This window comes from Colobus angolensis, unplaced genomic scaffold, assembly GCF_000951035.1.
Source record: "Colobus angolensis palliatus isolate OR3802 unplaced genomic scaffold, Cang.pa_1.0 Scaffold57, whole genome shotgun sequence".
NCBI lineage: Eukaryota > Metazoa > Chordata > Mammalia > Primates > Cercopithecidae > Colobus > Colobus angolensis.
This window is the reverse complement of record NW_012119265.1, coordinates 7,720,881-7,740,000: the sequence shown is the minus strand read 5'-3', so window position 1 is coordinate 7,740,000 and position 19,120 is coordinate 7,720,881. Positions and strand designations below refer to the sequence as shown.

The following is a 19,120-nucleotide window of genomic DNA, read 5'->3' as shown; positions in this document are numbered from 1 at the left end:
ATGACCAGGATGTAATAATAAGACCCCTACCCCTCCATTCCAAAAGTATCTCTGCTTTGACTCATTTTGATTTCATAATACGGCTGAATCAAGCATGCAACACTTTAAGAGACTATCACAGCCTTATGAGATCAACCAACACTTACTCACTGTCCTACCCATTCCAGGACCAGAGCCAGACATTATAAAGAATACAAAGATGAATAACAGATCCTGATTTCAAGGAATTTATAATCTAGTTAGGAAGACACGATGATAGAAAGCTTTACAGGTTCCCATTCTTTTCAAGATAAAGTCCAAATTCCTTAGGAGGTAAAGGCCCCTTCACGACTTTTGCTGAACTTCCCACCTCCCCTCCTCCTCCTCCAACAGCAGCATCTTCTAGTGTATCCGAAAAGCAGGTTAATTGCTCACTGCATGTAAAGTCCAATTAACAAGAGTGAGGTCTCATAGAAGGCAAGTGAATTTACTCCGTAGCTAGCCTGGGGAAGGGGCACAAAGCATCCTGGCTTTAAATATGCCACTTCACCTTTGGAGCAGAAAGCGGACACCTTTATAAGGTAAGGGGGTAGTGAGCAAGGGCAAGGGGTCCCCCTGCTAGCCTGGTGTCTTATCTACTGAACAGCTGAGTTGGTGCCTTTCTGAGCAGAATTAAGTTGTAAAAGTGGCCAAGCCGGCATGCTTTTGATATGTCCTCCTGGTAGATGAAAGTCCCGAGGCAATCCCCAGAGGGTGAAAGATCTAAGGCTATTCCCTAGAGGTGAACATTCCATAGCGGGTGTGTTTTGGTTTGCAAGTCGACTGTCAACTCTTGCGGAGAAATCTGTCTTGGGACAGAAAGTAAGAAGAACTCGTCCTGCAGGAAATGTCTGGTGAGGGGAAGGTGACAGGTTATATTTGCATTCTGAATGGCTAATAGGAAACAGGGAAGAGAAGGAAAGAGGAGAGGAGGAGAGAAAATAAAAAAAAAATAGTAACTCATTCCCTTTTTCTTAGAAAAACATGATAGCACTTAAAACGAGTACCTCTGATCACAAGCTACCAACTTCTGAAAGTTTGCACATGCTGTTCCCCTTTTTCAAGGAGCCTTTCCCACCATGTCTAAGAGGCAATCCTATTCGTCCAAGCTTTTACAGGGCATCAGCTATTCCCTCCAGGTAGCCTATCCTGCCTTTCTGGGGATGAGCAGCTCCTCTGTGCTTTGTGGCATTTATCACATTGCTATAGCTATGTTATTGGTATATCTGACTCTCATTGTGAACTCATTCCCAACAGACATGAACTCAATTTATTCTATTCATCTTTGCATTAGTTGCCAGTACCTAAAGCAATCTGACATAGCAGAAATGGAAAAAAAAAAAAAAAAAAAAGGAAGGTGTGCAGAAAGTAGAGAAGATGGGGAAGCTGGGAGGGAGGAAGGGAAGGGATATTGTAAGATATAGTGATGATTACTTGATTACTTTATTGTTTAGAGATAGGGTCTCTCTCTGTCATCCAGGCTGGAGTGCAGTGTTGTGATCACAGTTCACTGTACCCTTGACCTCCTGTGCTCAAGCCATCCTCCAGCCTCAGCCTCCCAAAGTGCTGAGATTACAGGCATGGGCCACGGCACATGCCTAGTGCATTTTAAAGATTAAAGCCTATTATTTGAAGTAAAATGCACATACAATGAAATGTACAAATGTTAAGTATACAGTTTCTGAGTTTGGCAAAGGTATACACTGAAGAGGTTGTAACACTTAACACCTCAGAATCTAGTGGTACCATCTTATACTCATGTCCACAATACATGGCAGTTCCAGATACTCCACATTCTCATCAACATTTGGTGCTGTTTTTTTTAAATTTTAGCTCTTCTAGTTTCTGTTAAGTATGATCTCAATGTAGTTTTAGTTTACATTTTCCTAATGACAACTGGTGCTAAACATAACTTTTCACATGTTTACTGGCCATTCATACATATTACTTGTGAAATATCTGTTCGAATCTTTTGCCCATTTTTATTGAGTTGCTTGTCTTATTTTTACTGATTTAAAGGAAGTCTTTATATATCCTGGAAACATGTCCTTTGTTAGAGGTATATATTGAGAGTATTTCTCCTAGCCTGTGGCTTGCTTTCTCATTTTGTTAATGATGTATTTTGATCACCACGTGTTTTTTTAAATTTTAATGAAGTCTAATTTATCCATTTTTAAAATATAGTTAATGATTGTAAATCTTCTCTAAGAAATTCTATACCTTACAGGTTAAAAAAAAAAATTGTATGTTTTTTTCTGGAAGCTGTACGGTTTTAGTTTTAGCTTCTATGTTTGAATCTCCAGTCCCTCTCACAGACCTTTCTTCTGGATAACACCCAGTATTTCTTTAGTTATACCACAGCTGGATTGTTTTTGCCTCGTCTCTTCTAACTATGCATATTCATTTAGATAGGTTGCCAGGCAAGGAGGGCAATGAAAGCAAAGTTGATGGGAGAAGAAAAAAATAATGGATATGAAACAATTTGAAAATCATTCTTCAAATTACTTCAAGGTAATACTTCAGGAGATTTTACATTTTGATAATTAAATACTAAAGGAAGCATTCATGAAAAATAAAGCAATTAGTATCACTATATCTCAATAGTATCTCTTTACATGAATTTCTTAGAAAAAGTAGATGTATAGAGGCAGAAAGCAGATGATTGGGGCTACAGCAAGGGCAGAGATGACAGCAAATGGGCACGAAGGGAGATGGGGTGCTGGAAGTGTTCTAAACTATGGCGGTGATGGTTAACAACTATAAACATTTATTAAAACTCAAACTGTACAATTACAAGAGGTAAATTCTATAACATATAAATTATTCCACAATAAAGCTGTCAAAACAACAACAAAAAAATCAAGCCTGCTTGTTGGAGCCCCAGGAAAACAAACAAAAAATTCTATGTAGACAAAGTAGAAAAAATACAGCCTTGTATAGATAGTAAGAAAAGAAAATTCTGTTTGAACATTAGATAAACCAAGGAGTTGGTTTAAAAGAGAAACTGATTTGGAAAGAAGCATATGAAGAAGGAGGAAAGAAAACTGTGTACCCCTTTTAAAGTAAGTAGCTCAATCTGGGAAATGTTACAATTTCAGACACAGCATTCCTTTGAAATCAAAGATCACTTCCTTAAAATATCCTTATCCTTTCTTTGAAAGTTACATAAATTCTATTAGTGTGTATTCCATTTAGGCCAAGCAACAGGCAATGTTTCCCCCAAGGTCCCTTAGTAATTAAGTGCTATGTTAATATTAACAAGAAGTCCTTAAGAACCTTTTCAGTTTTTTCTGTTTTCCCCCCTAATACTGGCACTACAGAAGAGTATAGTAGTGCCCTCTTATTCTCTAAATTCTGAATTCGCTTTCTGCCATTTCAGTTACCTCCAGCCAACTGTGGTCCAAAAGTATAAATTAAGAATTCAAAAAAAAAAAAAAAAATTCCAGAAACAAAAAATTCCTAAGTTTAAAACTGTGTGCCATTCTGGGTATTGTGATGAAATCTCACATGGTCCTGCACAGGCCATGAATCACCCTTCAGCCAGCATATTCAGGCTGTATACATTCCTTGCTCGTTAGTCATGAATATCTAACCATTAGCATCCTCATGGTTCGAAGATCCAGGTTCACCCGCAGCAGATGATCCTCCTCCTGACAATTCATCTCAAGGTCAGTAGTAGGCTAACACTACCTCTTGATGCCTATGTCATTCACCTCACTTCATCTGATCACACAGGCATTTTATCATTTCACATCATCACCAAAAGAAGGGTGAGTACAGTAAGATATTTTAAGAGAGGAGGAGACCACATTCACATCAACGTTTATTACAACCTATTGTTACAACTATTCTATTTTATTATTAGTTATTGTTGTTAACCCCTTACTATGGCTAATTTATAAATTAAAGTTTAACATAGATATATATGTATAGGAAAAAAACATAGTATATATAGAGTTCAGTACTATGTGTGGTTTCAGGCATCCACGGGGGAGGGGAGGGTTTTAGATGGACCATATCCCCTGCTGGTAAGGGAGGACTACTGTACCACATCATCTGTGAGTTAACAGCCACGTTTTTCACTATGACTACAAACAGACGTAACTACTCAAACCCCAGGAAGTACCTTCGTTGAGTATAGAATCTAGATCTTACTACATCTTAGACTTGGGTGGCCTAGCTCCTTTCACTGGTCACAGAATTTTTTTTTTCCATGTTATTCTCTATGGATAGAGTTTTAAAAGTCAAAGGAAAATGATTTAGCAAGCGGTAAAAGGAGAAACCTTTGCATCAAACATCATGCGTCTCCAGAGAAAGTTTCAGTTTCTCAAAAACTAAAACCAACAGATTAAAAGGCTTTTCTTCTTGGAGATGATATTAATTATGCTTTTATATATTTATATGTTTTACATATTTATAATATTTTGGAGAAAAGATTTTTTTTATTATTAAGAAGAAAGGACCTCTGAGGGAAGCCCAGCTGTGGGAACTAAAGTTCTAGGCTTCATCTGTAACAAAGTGCATTATTAAGCCCCACTTCTAAGAGATTCTGTACAAAGAAACCTCACCAATTCCACACTGTAGAATAAGCAGGCAGTTCTATAGAGAAACCTACATAAATCAGAAAACAATTGGCATGGTACAAATCAATCGAAGGAAATGGATTGATTTGCTAGATAAAGCAAGGGAAGGAATTTTGAAATAATATACAATAAGGGTCTTGAATGAGTTGAAAGACTAACACTCTGGAACAAAAAGCTCTTTTCAGACATTTTAGCTAAACTGAAATATGGGATCATTTATAAAACCTCTAAAGCAATATCTAAAGCATTTATTATTTGAAAATCTACCTAATCATTAGATTTCAATGAGATAACATACAAGTTTTTGGCTAATAAGAGAAGTCACCAAGAAATTCAGGATATCTATTTCTAATAAGTTAACTAACTCTTTACATACATACAAATATATATTTAGAGAAGGTCTGAGGACATTCAAATAATGCTTGAGGTGGGGGAATGGGTAGGAGGACTAAGAAAAACGAGAAAAAGAAGCTAAGACAGGCCCTTGAGGTTAGCCTGCCAATCAACTCGCTATTTGTATGTGGTTGTGTTTGGGGGTTTTGTTTTTTTGCTTTTTCTTTTGTTTTGCTTTTTAATGGTCCTTGATAAGGTACCTGTCCATCTGATTCAATGTACAGAGTTCACAGAATTACCAACCATTTTCTTACTCAGACAAGTCTAACTTGTACTTTTCAAATTAGATACCTCAGATATTTGTCCAGAATAAACAGGCCCAATTTACCTATCCTAACTCCACCCAGAAAGGGTTTCCCACAAGTCCAGCAGGCTGCAAGGCTCCCATTCATTTCCAGGATACACTCAACATTAGCAGTGCCTTTTCTGAGTTTAACCCTCTCCTCCCACCCCACAACTCAACACTACCAGAAATAAGTTAAGCCCCTGGAGAGGCACCTGGGCAGACCTCAAATCACATGACGTGGTGATAGTACATCATCAAGGGGAAGAAGCTGTGACCTAAAGACACATGACATGGTGATAAGTACAACATCAAGAGGAAGAAGCTAATGGCAGATTGAAGGGTGATGCTTTGGCAGCAAACAAACAGAAAACATTTTTATAAAATGCATGGAGAAAATGTACTATAAAGCTATGATAGTTCATTAAATATATACACATCCAGCGCCATTACAGCAAACGACCATCTCATCTGGGAGTCATGAATTGCCAACGAAGCACTTAAAATTTAACCACAATGACCCTGAGAATAATATTTTAGTATGATGGTGGTTAGAAATCTGAAAGCTAGATAAGATTTTTGTCAGTTTCCATAGAGGTGCATTCAGTGAATTATTACCTGCTCCTAACCAGTCAGGAAAAACTGAAATGGAAAACAAGAGAGAGCTTTAAGCCCTAAAAGGGATTGGTAAACACAGAGAACAAACCTTGGAGGTTTTCAGCCTGCAAAATTTCTGCCAATATTCTTAGTCATTACATGAAATACCACAATATGACTCACCACCACCTACACAGTAATATTATCTGTGTCTGATAGACATGTTTTCACTCGATACATAATAAGAAGTGAGAAACACCGCAAAGGCTGACTAATAGAAATAATTTCTAGTTTCTTACTACCAGCGGTTAAGTGTTTTACACTATTTCCTTCTCTTAATAGCAAGCAATGCAAACTATATTCAGTTGGCTAGACAAAGTCTGCAGCTAAACACATAGGCTTTTTGTTCAGCTTTTTTACTGTTCAACTAGAAACTCATTAGAGTGACTTTAAGTTTTAATAGTCTGCATCACCAGCAGTTTTCTGGTAATCTAAAATAAACTTGCTTCTAAACATGTTAGAATCATCTCCCAATATCCACCCAAATTTCCAGTATTTACACCTATAATCTAGTACAACTTCAGTTGACAAGTCTTACTAAATTTTTTTAAAACTTTTAAGTTCAGGGGTACATATGCAGGTTTGTTGTATAGGTAAACTTGTGTTAAAGGGGTTTGCTGTGCAGATTATTTCATTACCCAGCTATTAAACCTAGTACCTATAGTTATTTTTTCTGATCCTCTCCCTCCTCCCACCCTCCACCCTCTGATGGGCCCCAGTGTCTGTTGTTCCTGCAAGAGAGAATTTCTGAGCAGTGTTCTCCTAATTGAATGGAAGTACTTCATCACTGGGGATATAGCACCAGCTGTAAAGTGACAGACAAGAAAGGCACCCTAAGTCCCCGTGGGCAACCAGCCATGAAGCCAAGTTCCACACATGGCCACCTCCTTCGATAGCACCAGTACTGCTCTTGCTGGCCCAGGGCCCTCCCACACCCTCAAGAGGCTTGTTTGGCTGCTCATCTGACACTTTAAAGCTTTAATTGGGTCAAAAGACAATCTACCACAAGAAATCTTCCCACATTGGAGCTATTTATTTTACCACGTAATATACAGTAGAGAGACTTTTAAAGAGAAAGAATATTTCTTAAACATTATCACCCTTATCCTTTTAATCTGCTAACTTTCATGCCAGCCACTTTGGTGTCCCCATTGTAACTAACATTTCAATGAGAAGGAAGCGTAAAATAGGATGACAGCAGGTGGATAGGGTGCAGGCAGAGTATAACACCAGCCCAAACTTATCACCACTATGAGAATATTAAAATACAAACCCAACTGCTGCAGGATTTAGCAGTTATTAATTCATGCATGCGTGCATACATTCACTCAAATACTTATTGCGCAAAACATTCATTGAGCACCTACTCTGAACCAAGCACTGCCCTAGGCCCCCAGGATCCTGAGCGTGAGAAAGTCAGATATAACACCCGATCCATTCTGCTCCCGAAGGTGCAAAGGTGCATATATATAGTGGATTAACACAATGAGTTATTCATATGAGAAAAAAAACTATCTGATTGTTGAAAAGATGGCAAAAGATTCTGACTTTTCCTTCTACATCCAAGAAATGCCCATTTTTCCTGAAAACAAGTCATATACATATTATATATATAACATAAATATATATATCAAATATATATATACATGTCATATATATTCTGAGTTTTCAGTTATTGGGTGTTTAATTTAGTTCTTAAATATTGCACTGAGTAATGAAATAAACAGCTAGCAGCTTTCAGATCTTGCCAACAAATTCATTTAAAACTGAACACAAGAAAAAATATTGCAACTTTTTTAGGAATCTGGTTTGCCAAGATTCTAGCTCTTCACTCATAAGCCAGAAAATCATAACTAAAAGATATAGCTGGTCAATGAGCTCTTGTAACACGCACCAAGAACAGCTTGAAATTCCAGAAGAATTCTGGGAACTGAAGGTTGGGGTGGGGAGGATTCCAGACACAGCGAGTAAAAATATTCAAGGACAGTTCAGATCTGAAAAACACCATCCATGGTATTGAGCAATTACCTCCCAAAGGCCATGTCACATGTGTTTTCTGAGAGCAAACGATGGCGACTAGATAATTCCCAGAGCATCAAGATATATTCTTATGTACAGTTAATTGCACAAACTACCAGATCCTTCTAGCCATTACTGAAACACATTTTAAAAATTACATTTAAAAGCTTACCTAAACCACACTACTTATGAAGATCAAATTATTCCTTCAGCCTTTTGACACTTATATTGGCTTATATGAGGACATATAGAGAATGGGAATGTCAGTATACTATATCAACTTTGTATAATTTGCACATGGTAGTATAAGGACTAAGTTAAGTAGTCAGATTTTAAATTATAGCCAAAAGCTAAGTAGGTCCATACTATTCAGGGTCTCTTTGGGATTCATTTTAATGAAAATCATCAGGACCAAGAGGATCCATAGCCATTTTGTCAACAGCATTATTAATTCAGAGATGGTTTTATAGTGCCGTATTTCTATTTAAATACAATGTATTCATGTTTCTTTCCTCTATCTCTTCATGCCCACTCATTTCAGTCTCCTTGATCTAATATTAAGATAGAAGAAGCATCCAGAAATAAATAGTTGAAATAGTAACAAAATAATATGAAGTCAAAGTCCAAATTTAACAGCCTGTAGGAAAGGATATTTGGAATGATCTTGGTAAGATAAAATATAAGTTTAGAATTAGAAGAAATAAAATGGTTTTATGGTTGTACCTTAAGCTTTACTGGATGTGTTTAATGAATCAGAGGATTAGAAGGAAACTTAAGAAATCATTTTTACCATCTTACTGTCTCTAAGCAGAGAGGACTTCAACCATTACAAAGAAATGTATAATGCCACTGAAATCAGAGTCTACTGCCAACCCTACTGTTTTAGGAACAAAGCAAAGTTCTATTCAGAAGTACAGCAGATATCAGCAAGCAAAACCACTTACGTCAACATCAGCCTATATCATAAACCATCAGTTGTTCTCAGGGCCAAAATAACTGATCAAGTCCTAGATATGAGATCATTTTCCATCACCTTTAAATTGACTGTATCTTGGCAGCAGTTCACATTTACTCCATAGGAATTTTAGCACTGCACACATTTAAGCCCGTATCTACATTCCAACTTTTGTTTGTGACATACAGCATATCTTCATACTATTCTGAGCATTTTCTTATGGCACCAAAGTCACCAAGAAATGCCCCACTATCAAAGGAAGATCTCTCTCCCTCCCTCCCTCTCCCTCTCCTACATATGTACATACATATATATACACACACATATACATATATACATACATATATATGTGTGTGTGTCTATACATATATATATATATTTTTTTTTGAGGCAGTCTTGCTCTGCTGCCCAGGCTGGAGTGCAGTGGCCCAATCTCGGATCACTGCAACCTCCGACTCCCAAGGTTCAAGCAATTCTTGTGTCTCAGCCTCCTGAGTAGCTGGGGTTGCAAGCATGCGCCACCATGTCTGGCTAATTTTATTAATAGTAAAGATGGGGTTTCACCATGTTGGCCAAGCTGGTCTCGAACTCCTGGCCTCAAGTGATCTGCCTGCCTCAGTCTCCCAAAGTGCTGGGATTACAGGTGTAAGCCACTGTGCACCGCCAGTCACTGCACCCGGCCAATATATTTTAATTCTCTGTCAACTGATTATTTCCTTTAGCTAAACAAAAATTTTCTCTTTTTAAGCTTTATAGGTTTGTCAAATAAAACCAACTTTTAATCTCATGGAAACAGAACAATTTTAATATCAATTCCCTCATTAGATTCTGAATTTTGGCTTCCAGATAACTGAATACTTTGACACTATTGTAGACATGTATCTTTGAAGTCTTTTTTTTTTTTTTTTTTTGAGGCGGAGTCTCGCTCTGTCGACCCGACTGGAGTGCAGTGGCCTGATCTCAGCTCACTGCAAGCTCCGCCTCCCGGGTTTACGCCATTCTCCTGCCTCAGCCTCCCGAGTAGCTGGGACTACAGGCGCCCGCCACCTCGCCCGGCTAGTTTTTGTATTTTTAGTATAGACGGGGTTTCACCGTGTTAGCCAGGATGGTCTCAATCTCCTGACCTCGTGATCCGCCCGTCTCGGCCTCCCAAAGTGCTGGGATTACAGGCTTGAGCCACCGCGCCCGGCCTGAAGTCTTATATGGTCCGATTTTCTCTGCGTAATTACAGAGCAATCCTTTACACTCTAATAAACAATAGATTAAAACTACGACTCTTTACAACCAGTTTTTTTTCCTTCTATCAGTTTAAAATGGAATGTTCCTACTATGCAATTTTTTCATCTTTCTTGGGGACTGGGAACTGAATAGCTCCTGTAGGTTACTTTCTATTGTTAGTCATGGTCTTCACATATAAGGCAAGTTTTAAAAATAAAAAGAAAAAAAATGTTGAAATTTTCATTGATTTTGGTAACAAGAGAAGTACTTTATTATTTAAGAGAGCTTAAAATAAGCCTCAGTCATAACAGAAATTATGCTGACAGCCTGAGAAAAGGAGTAACAATTCACAAGGCTGGTAGAAGAATAAAATGTGTACCTTGGTAAATCCTTAGGACTAACTTGGGTTCCTGTAGCTCCTTTCATACCAAAGTGACTTCAGAATATATGAAAAATGAAAAGATTACTGATGTAGGCTCTCAAGTGAATTCATTTGGCACAACTTACCTTGACTGTGAATTTATCTAAATCTGATAATATCATCTAAACTCTTTCATTTCTACTATCTTCATTTCTCAAATTCTATGCTGATGACTAATCCTGAGAATGTCCTCAGTACTTAATAACATAGGCCTATATTTATGATTATATTTTGATGGAACACATCTTATCATCATCCTACAGTATCCACCATCACTACCTTCTCATTGGGGTTTTAGTTTTCCTTTTAAATTTTCTTGGTAGTATAAATGGTGCTTTTGTGACCAGTGATGAATTTCACAACAAGTTTAAAATATTTTACATTTCCTGGAAGGCACAGCACTCTATTATCCTCAAACATCAGACCCACTGGCCTAATAAATGGAAGTCTAAGAATTGGATTTGAAAGAAGGCAGATTAACCAGAAAATAGTATAAAATGGAATTGGAAACATTTCAGGCTTAGAAAAACTTGGGTTCATACTGCATATTATTTCCAACTAGCCATAAATTTACAGTGATGTAGTGTATTAGAAATGAAAGCTCTCCTCTAAAACTATAAAATGGATTCCAAATATGTGTGTTGTAAGAGGTGAGACTGACTACAATACACTTCAAGAATAATAACCAGACTTGTTTTAAACCTGGATTTCTCACCTAAAATCTCACACAGGAAAAGCAGTTAGACATTTTGCATGTTTCACCCATTAAAAAAGCTGAGGGTCATAGAAACAAACTGTGAGAAAGACACCCCAATTCCAATACCACTGTTGCTATGAAATATTCTGTAGGAAACCCTTATTCTTGGGGTATGCAGAAGTCTATTGCAGGGGGACTCCTGGTAATTCTCTTTGTCCTTTTCTACTTCAAAATTAAAGTAGCCAAAGGAGGTGCGTGTTGTAACAAAGAGGCACTTCATGTCAACTATTGAGCTCAAAGGAAAACATATTCAGAATTGCTATGGTTTGGATGTTTGTTCCCCTCCAAATCTCATATTGCAATCTGATCCCCAATGTTGGAAGTGGGGCCTAATGGGAAGCGTTTGGGTCATGGGAGAAGATTCCTCAAGAATAGATCAATTTCCTCCCTCAGGGTTACTGAGTTCTAGTTCCATTAGTTCCCTGGAGAGCTGGTTGTTAAAAGGAATCTAGCACCTGCCACCCCACCCCCATTGCTTCTCTGGCCACCTGATATCTGCACATGCAGGCTCTTCTTCGCCTCCACCATAAGTGGAAACAGGCTGAGGCCCTCACCAGATGCAGATGCTCAATCTTGAGCCTTCCAACCATGAGAACCATAGTCATAATTTTTTTCCTTTATAAATTACCCAGCCTCAGGTATTCTCTTTACAGCAACATAAAATGAATTAAGATAAGAATCTACCCAGGGATACATGACACCTATCATTAAACTTACCAACACCTCACAAATACCGAACAGAACCATGGTTATTTTTGTAAATTTAACCAGACAGCAAAATATTTTGATGTACCTCATTATATTTGGTTCACTGAAAAAATCTGTAAGCAAACAGAGGCACTTTTCTCTGGTTCAAGGAAGAATTTGATATGTATGTTTAAGTTAACAATATAATCATCCCCAACACACCTTTCCCAGGCTTGTCTCTCAGAATCTCCAAACCCTGTAGCTTCCTGTTTTTTATGTGTCATCTAAACTGAACTTCTTTCAGTTACCTGAGCCTTCCATGCCTTCTCTCACTCTCTAGCACTTACACATGCTGTTCTCACTGTCTGTAACACTCTTTTCTTTCCTCTGTGCCTGTGCCTGAATGATTCCTTCTTGTTTTTCATGCCTCACATTAAGTCACTTTCCCCAGGAAGCCTTCCAAGACCCTTCACACTGGGTTAGGTAATCATGGGGGTAGGGGTGAGTGAACAGCACCCTCCTTCCCCAGCAAAGGAATAAGCTTCCTCCCAGATAAAATGTACTGCTTGAGCAGCACTCCCATAGCACTTGATCACTTTGAAAAAGATTGCACATTTAGTTGCCTTTCTCTTCTGCTAGACCTTCAGCTCTACAACATTATCAAGGATAGGACCATGTGTCTTTTGCTCACCAGTTACCTCAGGATTGGCAGAGACAGGCTCTTAATATGCACACATCAAAATAAACCATCAGTTGACTAATGACTCATTCTTCTGTTCATTCCAAGGTAAATCGTCTATTGCTAATGTTGAGATGAAAAAAGTTACTTGAATAAGGATGATTTATAGAGTTGTCATGCTTACGACTCTTCGGATAGGTTGCTTGAGATAATTTAAGACCTTTAAAAATCTGTAGAAAAGAATATCACTGAATCTTATTTTAATAGGTGAGTGTTAAACCTCCTATTGGTTATATTTCTTTATTTTGACTGAGGCAGAGAGCAAAGAGGAGGACTGGGAGAGGGGAGGAGGTAGACGTGAGAGTGAGAGGAAAAAGTAAAAAAGAATTGATTCTCAAAAGGTATAAATTGTATGGTTAGCAGAGATTAAACAGACTCTTAGTTTTATTTGTAAATATCCCAAATAACTTAAAAACTGTTAGCAGGGAGACTTTAATTCTATTTGACAACTCACACACACACAATTCCCGAGTTATTTTGTCCTCAGTTCTTTAGGAGCTGCAGAACAGCTTTAAAAGCAGTTGGCTTATCAGTTGGTAGGGGGTGAATAAGAACAAGTGTTGGCAAAGATCTGGAGAAACTGGAACCCGCATACATTGCTGGTGGAGATGTAAAATGGTGCAGTCCCTTTGAAACAGTCTGAAAGTTTCTCAAAAGTTCAACACAGTGTTACCATACGACCCAGTTAATCTCGCTCCTACATATATACTCACAAGAATTAAAGCATGTTATCTATGCAAAAACTTACATATGGATATTTATAGTAGCTTTACTCACAAGGGCCAAAAACTGGCAACAGCCCAAATGTCCATCAATGATGAATGGATATAAAAAATGTGGTAGGGGCCAGGTGCAGTGGCTCACACCAGTCATCCCAGCACTGTGGGAGGCTGAGGCAGGTGGATCATGAGGTCAGGAGTTCGAGACCAGCCTGACCAACATGATGAAACCTCATCTCCTAAAAAAAATGCAAAAATAGCTGGGCACAGTGGTGCATGCTTGTAATCCCAGCTACTCAGGAGGCTGATGCAAAAGAATTGCTTGAACCCAGGAAGTGGAGGTTGCAGTGAGCTGAGATTGCACCACCGCACTCCAGCCTGGGTAACAGAATGAGACTCTGTCTCAAAAAAAAAAAAAAAGTGGTATAGCCACATAATGGAATGTTATTAGGCAAGAAAAAGGAATGAGGTACTGGTACATGCTATAAGGTGAATCTTGAAAACACTACGTGAAGTCAAAGAAGCAAGTCACAGAGGACCACATATTGTAAAATTCCATTTATATGATCTATCCAGAGTGGGCAAATTCTCAGAGACACAAAGAAGATTAATGTGTTAGGGGATGTTGGGATTAGGCATGAATGAGGAGTGATGGTTTATGGATTTCGAGGTTACATGCTAGGGTGATTGCTAAAAGTGATTTTGGCAATGGTTGCACAATTCTATTAATATGCTAAAAGCCACTGAATTGCACACTTTACATAGGTGAATTATTTCTCAATAAACCTGTTTTGTTTTGTTAGGTTAAGCAGGATGAGACCAGGAAGACAATGCTAAGTCCTGAGGTAGGACTAATTCTGATTCCTCTGCCTACTGCAGGGAGCCTACTAGAGAACAAGGTGCTCCACGCTGCCCACCTTCTTCAAAGATTCACACAGCTGACCTCCAAGTGAGGCTTGCTTTATTAATGAGGTGATATGGTTTCAGTAAGCAGTTCTGAAAGAAATCTACTTGGTATCACTTTTAAAAACATCAAATGAGTGACTCATCAGATGAGGCAAAGGAAACTAGCTTACAACAACCAACTGTGATGAGATGCTTTCTAACAGATAGGTTAGACCCACATCGGCCCGCTCACACCAGGGCAGATTTACTTTCAAGAAAAGGAAAAACTGAAATATTTGCTTAGAGTGTTGTGTCTAAAAGACACTAGAATTATCTCTCATCCCTCTTGCAGTATTAGTCTGTGGGGTGTAAAGCATCTATTAGGTGTCAGACTTTTTAAAGGTTATCTTCTTTCACCTCTACACCAACCCTATCAGCAAGATGGTACTATCTCCATTTTATAGGTAAGTAAACAATTAAAATTCAAACAGAAATCATCTTAAAGGAAGATTTCCTAGGCTACAGAGCGGGCATTTGGGGAAAGTGTTTGACTCCAGAGTCCAGGCACTGTCCACCACCACATGTGGCCTCCCTCTGCTATACCAGACCAGAGGCAGAACTGCTTCAGCTACTACTCAAGAGAACCTGGGGCAGAGGCTTGCCACAGCTTTGAGCCTACCTCTCCTGGCCAGGCCACCCCTGACAATTGGATAGATTTGTGGTCTTAGTCCCTGAAGTCAAAAGTAGACAAAAATTCATCCTTCACTCACCAGGACAGATACAAACCTCAAGATAATTTGTTTTCCAATGGTTTCAGCTTAAAGTTCTGGTTTGGCATTGGCTTTCTCACAACTAGCAGCTGTAGGCAATTTTCACACAGAATAGAGACATCAATAAGGCAGACAGTGGAATTTTCTCCCTTATGAATACAGAACAATGAGCTGTCTTCAAGATGTACATGAAGCTGCCACCACATGGGCTCCTCGCTCTCATTTTGGGAGACTGACAGAATATGACTGAAAGGACTGTAGACCTGGAATGCTTTGAGGATGCCAGCTCTGCCTACCAGCTCCACTACCACTGAGGGCAGTCGTTAGCTATCAGCAACACCTACGTCCTTTGGTTGACTTTTTTTTTCCTTTTTTTAATCCAAACACCAACTTGAACCAGAGACTTTCAGTTTTAAAACATTTTAAGTGGGAAATAAAACCCTGCCTGTCAATGCATCATTATTGCCCTTCTTGATAGCTATCTTGGTAGGTGATTCACTGCCCTCCCTAGAAGAGGACTATGTGTCATCTGCCTGCCCCATGACCTCAGACTTGGCCACATGACTTGTGGTGCCAGTCTCTACAGAAGAATGATGCCTCCTCACATGCAAACTCAGATGTGGCCATGTGATCTGCACTGGCCAATGAAATGTGGGCACAAGTGACATCTGTTATTTCCAAGCATAAGCTCAGAGCCTATGAGTGCTTTGCCAGGTTTGCCTTTCCTCCTCTACCCTGCCTGGGTATTGGACAGAAAACAGGAAGGAGCAAAACTACAGCAGACCCACAGTGGACACACAGCACAGCAAGCAATAAGCCTCTGCTGTTGTAACCACTGGGGTTTTGCTATCACAGCATAACCTAGTTTAAGATGACTGAGACAGTCATTAACATGAATCCCCCCAACTTTTCTTCTCACCTTCAATTCCTGCTGACAGTTCACTTTCTCCAGAAAGTCTTCCCTAACCACCTTCCTCACCTCCTTGATCTACACCGCACAACACATATTACACACCCAGGTAATTTGTGATTATTCTTTTGGTGCCATCATATCTTCTTCGTAATGGATCTCCTTTTACTACTGTCAGATCTTTGGGGGGCAGGTTCTGGCTTTCTATTTCAAACTTCCTTGTTAACACCTGCAACAGAATTATTCATGCAGTGGAGATTCAGAGAAGGAAGCGATTCCTTAAACATGGAAAATATTCAAGATCATAAAGTTGGACACATGGGGGGAAACAACACACACTGGGGCATGTGGCAGGGGACAGGGGGATGGCGGAGTGGGGAGGGTATCAGGAAGAACAGCTAATGGATAGCGGGCTTAATACCTAGGTGATAGGATGGATGATCTGTGCAGCAAACCACCATGGCACATGTTCACCTGTGTAACAAACCTGCACATCCTGCACATGTACCCCAGAACTTAAAATAAAAGTTGAAGAAAAAAAAGAAAGAAGAACTAACTCCATTACAAAATGCCAGTGGTGATCAAGGCAGGATACAGTATTCATGTAACATTTATTAAGCAAGTTTAAAGGCCAGGCACTGAGCCACTCCCAGTGTATACTGTTCTCACTGAAACATTATATCAAACCTAGAAGATGATTTTTTTTTCTTCAGAAAACAGGATCAGAAAAATAACATGATTTTTTACAATTATGAAAATAAAGTCAGAGCAGTGATTTGAACCGAAGTCTTCCTAATTCCTATGCTAGCTCCCTTTAAACTATGCCATAATATCTTCCGAAATACAGAATAGAAACATCAACTGATGCTTGAAAAGCTAAGCTGGAGAATGTACATACATCTCTTGATGAATGGGTCCTGCACTAGATACATCCTTCATTTCAGTACACTTGATTCTAAAATATGATAGTATCTATAAAAAGATTCCCACAACAGTTATTATTCTAATCCTATCCCTAGGCTAAATAATGATGCTGCACTTAAGTAATAATGTCTTTTACCAAAGGATCAACAATAGGATGGGAAGTATGACTAATTTTTTAAAAAATACATTAATACTGTATATTTGGTGTGGGGGTAGGGGAACATTAGGGAATCCCGATAGGCGTGAAGTAAATGAAGGATATGCATACATCTATAGACTAAGGATTGGGATGGAGACAAATTAAGAAGGGCAACTTAAGATGCAATACTGCCACATATTTGAAGAACTGAAGGTCTAAATCCCTCCACCCACTTAAAGCGCCAGCAAAGCACTTGGATGTGGTAATACTACCCTCTTCTAACTCTTCCTTCTCCACAGGTTTAGTGCTGACGTGAGGGTGCAGACATAAAGATGAATAGGGGCCATTTCACTGAAAAGGAAAACTCCATGTCAAACCAAACCAACTCATTCACATCCCCTCCTCTTCTCCTTCCCTGGCTCCCCACCAATGCCAGGATAGAAAACTAGGACTCACCACCAGTTCACTGAACATGACATCCAGCTCCTCCACAGGGGGCATGGGCAATGCTGGCTCCATGGTCTGAAGCGCAAAGTTGCTATCGTTTCGCAGCCGATACGTGATTTCTGGGTGATCATTATTTCGGAAACAGCAAAAGATGAATGAAATACCTCGTCCACCTCTCTTTCTTGGGGCCATGGTTGAATTCTGTTCTATTTCTTGATGTGACTAAACTCTGCAAAAAGAGGATATGACTTGGTTAAGAGTACAGGAACAGACAAAATGGTTTTTAAAAGGCCAGACCAACTCAAGAAAGAGCTCCGTGTGCCGGCGACATTGTGTGCACCCTGCAGGGCACAGAAAGAACAACACCGAGTGGGTTTAGAGTCCAGTTAGGCAGAGAACACACACCCTTCTATTCATTTGTTGACTGTTTCCTGCAATAACTGCTGAGCAAACAGGACAACTCCAGCCACTCTCCCGACAACATACACTCTAATTACACTGAGCTACTACTGTCTGTTCTTTGTACATCACATTCCCTTTCCTGCCGACCTAACTTGTTCTCGTTACTCTTCTTGAAAGAATGACCTTCTCTTCCTTGCCCCCTAGGAGATCTCCTTCTTATCTTTTAAAGTCTGATTCCAGACTGACTTAAAAGTCTCTTCCCTAAATAGAATTAATAACATATATGCTATGACATATATATCCATTCCAGCATGATCACATTCTAAGCTCTTTATGAGTGTGTCTTCCTGTTAGACTGTGGTAACTGAAGTCAGGGGAAGAGGCTGTGCATCAAGTATTTTGTGGGCCTAGTGCCCTGCACAATGCCAGGAAGAGAGAAGGCACTCCATAATGTTCATTGTATTAACTAATTTAAATTTACAATAAAGCCAGGACTTGAGCTAGAAGGGCCAGAGATTTTCAAACTGAAAAGACAAAATGAATTCACCAATAAGGAAAGGAAATGGTTAAATTACATACACACACATACACACACACACACACACACACACACTCACTCATCTAATAGAATATTATGCACTAATTTAAAAGAATCAAGGCATTTGTGTATGTAGATATGGGAAAATGTTGAAAATGCTATAGGAGTACGTGATTTAAAGAATATGTATTTATAAATATATGAAAGAAAATATTAATAGCAGTAATCCTCAAAATAAAAACAGAGGTTTGGAGAACTACTTATTTTCACTTTTACTCTTTTGAATCCAAATTTTCACCACAAAAATATGTTTTTAATGATGATAGACGGTATGTTTTAAGTTACAACTGTATATATTGCCTTGGAAAGATTTCCAGTTGATACTGTCTATTGAAAAAAACCACGTCAAAGAAGAACAATAGGCATAGCATGATGCCATTGTGTCTTTTTAAAAACGTCATACAAAAAGCCATACATATACATTTATTTCCACCAAATGGTCCAAAAGGATAGACAACAAATCCCGAATTCCTCTCTTCTGAGAGTAGACTAAGATTAGAAAAAGGCAAGAAAAAGAATGTTCTTTTCATGCTTTTTCAAGAATATTGGACACATTTAGATGTATAACTGTTATAAGTCTTCAATGTTTAAAAAGA

General features: G+C 38.8%; 1 protein-coding gene across 2 annotated transcripts in view; it reads right to left on the bottom strand.

Annotated features, from left to right (window-relative positions):
* DAAM1 (dishevelled associated activator of morphogenesis 1) overlaps window positions 1–19,120 on the bottom strand; it is a 181,078-nt gene that overhangs the window by 90,347 nt on the left and 71,611 nt on the right. Inside the window, exon 2 of one of the 2 annotated variants that reach the window (XM_011961911.1) lies at window positions 17,534–17,753. In XM_011961911.1, the coding sequence (XP_011817301.1) occupies window positions 17,534–17,716 (183 nt within the window). In that variant the 5' untranslated portion in view covers window positions 17,717–17,753. The remainder of the gene's footprint in view (window positions 1–17,533; window positions 17,754–19,120) is intronic. The other variant, XM_011961910.1, reaches the window with a different exon arrangement.